The following is a 7339-nucleotide window of genomic DNA, read 5'->3' as shown; positions in this document are numbered from 1 at the left end:
TAATTTCGAAGTTCTGATTGTGCCAAATGGTTGCAATTCTGTAATCTATGGCTGTAGAAAAATCAATTTAACAAGCATAAGCAGCAGTTTAAGGGGGGGAGAAAGAGCAAACTCTTGCTGCATTCTTATGGGGGGAAATTCTAAGTTTCTCAAGAGAGTATTTTGAGCATTATTACTTATTCCAATTAAGTAATAATTAACATGATAAAAAATTTATTATAATCATGAAATTCTCATTATATAATAGCTTTTGTGCTAACTTATCATTCTGTACTAACAAGTTATATCTATTTACAGCTTTTTTTCCAACTTCCTCTATTTTAGTTTTTTAATTTCAACTGTTTAAAAAAATTAATTATGACAAAACAAAAAATATTTACCAAAATCAAACAAATATGCGTGCGAGCGTTTCTAACGGCAAACTTACAATGTTAATTTTTTGACAAATGAGAAACGTTTAGGAACTTTCTTGCGGTAATTTTTGCATCATCAAAAAATGATTTCGTTCTCGTTTCAATAGAGAAAGTTGGAATTAGTGCCAGGTTCAAAAATTATTCTATTAGATGATAACTGTTTAAAAGTAGGCACTTCCCATGTCTTCAAATTAAGTTTAAAATATTTCCCTAATGAAATATTTTGTGCTGAGAAATTCCATAATATATATATACATATACACATGATATATCTAATTATTTGCAGATGTTCATTTTTTGAGCCTGTATTTACTTACACATCACAAAGTAAAGCATACTTGTTGCTTATCTTATATTATTTTTTGCTGTGTATTATTCTGATCACTTTAAAGAATCTTTTTTTTTCTTTTCTTAAGAGATTCTTCTATTCCCTGATAATCAAAATTATAAATAAAAATGAAAGACAGTCAATCAATCATGATACAATAAAACATATATATGTATATATATTAAAGTTAATTATAATTTTGCTATAAAATAATTACCAAATATGCACAATTAATAAGCATCCAAGCCACAAGGTACAAATAAAAATTAGAAAATGTTTTAAAGGAATTTTCTTTTTTAAATTTCTGTAAGAGTTGAGCCATCAGTTTTAATCAATTTTTAATCTGCTGTTGATTTTTATTGTTTTATTCATTATTTATTATGGCCAAAATAGCCATTATGCTCACATTACACAATATAAACTAAGTAAAAAGAAAATTTAATTTAATTTATAAATGCACCCATATGGAGTGTTTCGATAGTGCTAAAGGTGACAAAATCTGCTAAAAGTGATCAAAACTGATGACCTAACCCTATGTGTCAAATTTTAAATTATCTGTTTAGAAATAATTAAAATAAATTTTTGAAATTCCTTAATTATATAAACTTCACTTATCTGTATACCAAAAGAAAATATGGCTTGGTTCTCTAAATAGATTAAAAACACAGTATTAATAACAAAGTAATTTTTTAAATACTGCAATTTTATATTTACTTGTCATCACAAAAGAAAAATATGGTATATATATATATAACCAAACTGGAATGTTAATTATTACAGATTAAAAAAATATTTATGATTTCAAATTAATAATAAACCAACATACAGTCAAAATAATATATAACTATAACAAATATAAATCGAAATTATCACCCATTATAACTGAATCAAATTTTTCCCCTTCGTTTTTTTTTAAAACATTATTCAGTTTTTAGTTTCTTATTTGAATATGGAATGTTTCAAAATGACAATGTGACCAGCACACTACACAAAGCAAATCAATATTACGTCCCACCTGAGTACTATATTAAGTTTCTGTCAGAAACTTAATTCATCTGCATACTTTTTACTTAGAAATTTTAAATATAAAATTATGACGTTGTACGATTAAACTTTTTAAGATAAGAAATACTTTGAATTAAAATTTAATTATGCAGAATATGCATAAACGATAACATAGAGTTTACAGATAATTGCAAAAACTATTTTTTTTTCTTAAAAAGGCAACGTTCTAGGAAACGAGAGAAATATCCGATTTAAAATTAAGTGTTTCGAGCTGCACGTCAATTTTTTTTTATAATATATATAAAAATTTTTTAAATAAATAGTTGTCAAAAGCATTGCCTCTAAGTTCCTTGGACTTAAGAATGCAAAGATTTCCAATAGATAAGAAAAAAGTTCACTATTTACAGTCATTTGTTAGTTGCTCCCTTAATTTGCTATAATTATTTTATCAAGTCACAGAAAATAGAAAAAGAATTGTTTAAATTGGAATGTTAGAATAAATTTAAAATATCATATAACATTTCTTTTTTAATAAATGTCATTCTGTTGGCACTTAAATTTGTAACAAGATGGCAGCTTAATTGTTTAAAAAAATGTTTTTTTTAAATAATAATAATAATAATAACTGTTTAAATAAAAAGCTTGACTAATTTTTAGTACATGCATCATTTCAGATAGCTGTCACTCCTTATCAAATTACAATGACATCAGCATGACATTTACATAAAAAGTTATTATTGTTGTTTTTTTTTTTCTTTCTTTTCTTTTCAAATTGGGCAATTATGAGAAGAATTTTAATTCACAATTTTTCGATCAATTCTTAATATGTATCAATTTACCACTAACATCCATATGCTTGCTACAAAAGAAATTCTTTTTCTAAATCTTGGACAGTGGGTCTACCTTGCTTATTTTGTGATAATTGCATCATTGCTGTTAGAGGAATAGTACCATCTTGAGATTGACCTTCTGCAGGTAAATCAAGCAATGTCTTTTCTTCGTCTGTTTTACCTAAAGTTTTATTGACATTCCCTGATGTTTTATCGAAGTTGAAGCGTACCCGTGAAACGTGGGAACTGTCATCACTAGCCGAAACCGATATACTGTCGGGTGGAGTCGTGTTTGTTGGTGTTCCACTCGAATTGGAAGAGATACCCCAACCTTTGGGTGACGTCCTTCCCATATTTGTCTGTAGTCGGCATAGAGCAGAAGACCGGTAACGTCCGGGAATGTCGAGAGTCAGTGGTCTATCCGGTAGAGGTTCGTGATTATTTTGCCTCCAAGGTGAACCTAAGTGATGTGGAGGCAATGGCGAACCAGGAGGCAAATAATGAGATGACAGAGAATATGGAGGTAGACGTTCGGAATCATCGGGATGGAAGGAAGGGTTTACATTTGATGATGCACTCGAAGCATTTGATACATTTGAAGGAGTACGGCGATGTGCATAAATTTTGCGTTGTGGAGTACGTGGTTGGGCAAGGCTCACAGCGGGAACGTTCACAGAAGCTACCGTTGAACTAGGATTATCATAGGCATGATATCCATCTTGGTGACGAATGTAATCAGGATAAATCCTTTCCACATGATAAACATCAGGTCTAGCATAATCTGAGTAATAACGTTCAATGTAGTAAGTACCATCCACAGATCCACGATATTCCTGAAAGCAATGATACTGAACTTCAGGCAATCTACCACCATATTCTGGATAATGAAGGTGAGGATGCTGATTATCCTGTCTATTATATTCTATATATGAAGTTCTTTCTGTTAATGGTGGTGGTAATCCCAAAGGTGAAGGTCCAATTCCTGAACTAGAACTAGTATATCCATGTTCACTTTCATTGCTGGCACTTGAAGACTTGCGACGTGGACTCTGTACATGTGGTGTGTAAGAACCACCAGAACCAATACTAGGATTATGCTGAGGAGAATCACAGAAACGACTGGGAGAACCAAACTCTATATTTAAGCTTGGTCGATAATGTCTAGTTTGGCCATGATAGGTATTGTGAGGATAACCAGAAACTGATGAAAATTCATACTCAGAACCAATACAAAATGGTGAACCTAATGAAAAAATTCATTATTATTATCTTTTACTAAGAGATTTATGAAATAATTTTATTTACACACCAAAATATAAAATTATAAAATTGAAAAAATATTTTAATGTTCATTACTATATTATTATTATTATATCATCTGATAGTCAAGTGATAGACATTAGCAAGGTTGCAGCCAAAGTTTTCATCTCTAAAACAAAAACGTCAAACATCAAGTGCTGCTCGACATTCGATGCTCACGTTTTAGAGATAAAAACTTCAGCCACAACCTTGCTATTTACCACAATGTGTAACTTCAGAACATAATCTAAATTAATCTGTTTGCTGTCAAGGCTTCTCATCCACCTCAATACATAAAATGTTAAAAAATCATCCCTCTAACTTTATACTTAATATCCTGGCCATTTTATCAAATATTTAAAAAAACTTTAGTTTGAACTAAATATTTAAAAAAAACTTAATTTTTATAAAGTTTTATATATAAAATTTGTTCATTCAGAATTAATTTTCCATCAGTATTTTTCAAATAATGAATATCACTCTTTATTACAATTTAAGATATAATTTTACATAATAATTTTATTTTACTAAATGTTCTGCTAAGTTCTACATTATTTTATTTCATATTAATAAACATAAAACTTACACTTAAGAGTCCGCACACATTACAGACTAAACTATGATACAATAGTTTAGTCGAATTGGAGTGCATCCCCGCACACTGCTACAACTGTTTAGCCATATTCCATTTGCAAACTGTTGAGTTTGAAGGCAATTGTACTGTCCATTAAACTTTATTATTGGCTGATTTCAAATTGTTTGAATGTGCGCACTCACATATGTCTTCATGTAATTTAAAGACCGATCAAAAAGTCTGTAATGTGCATGGGCTCTAAATCAATCAATGCAATTTTAGTTAAATCAATTTATAAGACATGTTCCAAATTTCTATTTTAAACCTATGTCCTTTTTGTAACATAGTTAATTAAATTTTATATTACACATGTTTCATTTTTCAAAAGCTTTCCTTAACAATTACATTCTAACTTTAATTACATATATTTAACCAATCAGTAAATTTCCAGACATCCCTTAGTGACCAGTCATTCAACGGTGTTATGAAGTTGGTGCTGCACGGGACATTTATGGTTGAACTCCCACCACCTCATTCTGTGCTCATTGGGCATTAGGATGAACTCAATGCATTGTCTTGCATCAATATTAGTATGAAATGATAAACTCCATTACAGTTTCCCTAAGATTCGCTAAGGAATTCGTGATCTTTATGTTACTATATAACTGAAATGTATGAAAAGAAAGGGGTTGAAATCTAGGAGATATGGACGTGATTGGGCTGGAACAGCAAACCAAATGAAATGATTTTTAATTAAGAGAATTGAATTCTCGTCATTTATATAACGTGTTTATATTATGTTGAAAAAGAAATGACCCAAGCGGTTAAGGCGTCAACCTACTGCTCCGGAGGATTCGGATTCGAATCCGGTCGGAGAAAAACCCTAGAAAATCTCAGGCAGTTCGTCCAGGATACGTTCGGCACCATCCTGGTCGAATTTACGATGTTTGTGATAAATGTCTTCGTAATACCCGAATTTCGTCGGCAATTTATTTTGATTATAATTGAATATTAGATTTAATACTTAATTGTTGGCAATTTTATCAAACTTTTAATATATTTAATTAAAAAATATTAACTGGATAATTATTTTAAAATTAAAATGATAAAATATTTGTAAGCGCGCATCTACTTAAATTCGATGTGTTAATTTAAACCTTTTTTCTAATTTTTATAATAATTTTCTGTTCCTTTAGAAAATAATATAATTTTTATTTTAAAAGTATTTTAAAAATTAAACCAAATATTTAAAAGAAAAAATTTCGAAACGATGATAAAATTTAAATTTTTCATATACCCTTATGACGTAAGGGGGCGTTTTTACAGCAAATGGCGACGTAAACAAGTATAAAGTTTGAAAATGTCTAGTGAAGAGGTAATTAGCATCGATTATTTATAATTGTACGCATTAATGTTTATAAATTCAGACTTAAAATATAGTTTAGTTATATATAAAACGTAAAAACAATTTTTTTTGCGAAGAATATTATATTATAATATCTGTTTATGAATAACTTGCAATTGCAGTGGAAAAGTGGATAAGACCACTGAACTCGGTTGGTCTGGTCGTGGGTTTGAACCCGACCAACGGGCTGGCCACGTGGAGTTTCCCGGATTTTCTTCACGTGTCTAATATAGATACGTGAAGAAAATCCGGGAAACTCCACGTGCGACCAATATAGGGACCATTTTTCCCATAGAAAATCGTCCTGAGAGGCTCTCCTCTTGGCAGACCACCCACGTGTTGTATTGTTATATCCCATTAAACCAGTGAATCCCAAAGTGGATTCTAACCCTCGGGTACTGTTTGAATGGCAAGGGTTTGGGTCACTGACCTTTCCTCTGTTAAAACAGCTAAGAAGAAACATTGCATTTAATAGTTTCCAGATGTTGAGAACAGTTCATAGTAAGGACACAGTGTGATGTTCATAGGAAAACTTTTCTAGTAGTGAATCTAGGGCAGAAATCATGAACAAATGTAGCATATTGAGAATGGAAGCAAACTGTAGAGCATATCGATGGGAACAAAAAAGTCAATGGAACCATGCCCGTACGGGTGACCCTTTGCGAGATATAGGCCCACCCGAAAATGACTATGTGGAAAATTTGAGACCCTCAAAAATGGGGTAAAATTCAAAAGTGAAAATTTTCAGAACTAAATCTCGAAACCATGGCATTTTTTGCCGTTTTTTTTAGAACTTACTAGACACTAGACCAAAACCACCCTAAACATGAGGATCACCACCTTTCGACCACCACTCCCGGAGAGTGCCATGGGGTGTTGTGCCTCACTCGCTCTCTCTCTGCTAAGCCTATCGCGTGTCTAACAGGCAGCAAGCCGTATTCTAACGACACTTCCATCAGCAAAGACCAAAGAAAAGCCCAATTATTACCGCTAATTCGGCAACACTTTCTCCACCGCCACTGCTCTATACCAAGCGCGCTTCTATTTCGTTATCTCTATCATATTCTAATCAGATAAAGTATGAATATAATAATCAGCTCTCATTTTGATTTTAAGTGTCTTTTAACCAGGGCTGTGGAGTCACGTAAAAATCTACTGACTCCAACTCCGACTTTTCCTTACCATCCAACTCCAGCTAAAACACCAAAACTCCACGACTCCAACTCCGACTCCACAGCCGTGCTTTTAACAAAGCAACTTTAAGTGGCTTTATAACAAAGCAACTTTAAGTGGCTTTAATAGAAAATTCCTGGATAATACTTTCAATTATCCAGGAAAAGACAATAATTTGCCTATCTTTCGCTATGATTATATTATTATGGTACAATACTGTATTTTATTACCTATTAGATAAATACCATATATTAAGAGGCATTGGTGTAGTTTTATACACAGACATTAGGGTTTAACTGTTAAATATGATGT

At 31.5% G+C, this 7339-nt stretch overlaps 1 protein-coding gene across 1 annotated transcript; it reads right to left on the bottom strand.

Moving 5' to 3' along the window:
- Positions 1-2489: 2489 nt before the first annotated feature.
- On the bottom strand, positions 2490-3829 carry LOC111614766 (the record flags this gene model as incomplete). The annotated part of the gene is made up of 1 exon (XM_023356132.1): positions 2490-3829. A coding segment is annotated over one exon (1224 nt), but the record flags the coding sequence as incomplete, so codon positions are not given.
- Between the last annotated feature and the right edge of the window lie 3510 nt (positions 3830-7339).

This window comes from Centruroides sculpturatus, unplaced genomic scaffold, assembly GCF_000671375.1.
Source record: "Centruroides sculpturatus isolate CEXI.00-Female unplaced genomic scaffold, Cexi_2.0 scaffold2262, whole genome shotgun sequence".
Taxonomy (NCBI): domain Eukaryota; kingdom Metazoa; phylum Arthropoda; class Arachnida; order Scorpiones; family Buthidae; genus Centruroides; species Centruroides sculpturatus.
Note: the sequence above shows the minus strand (reverse complement) of the source record. Positions and strands in the feature narration are given on the sequence as shown.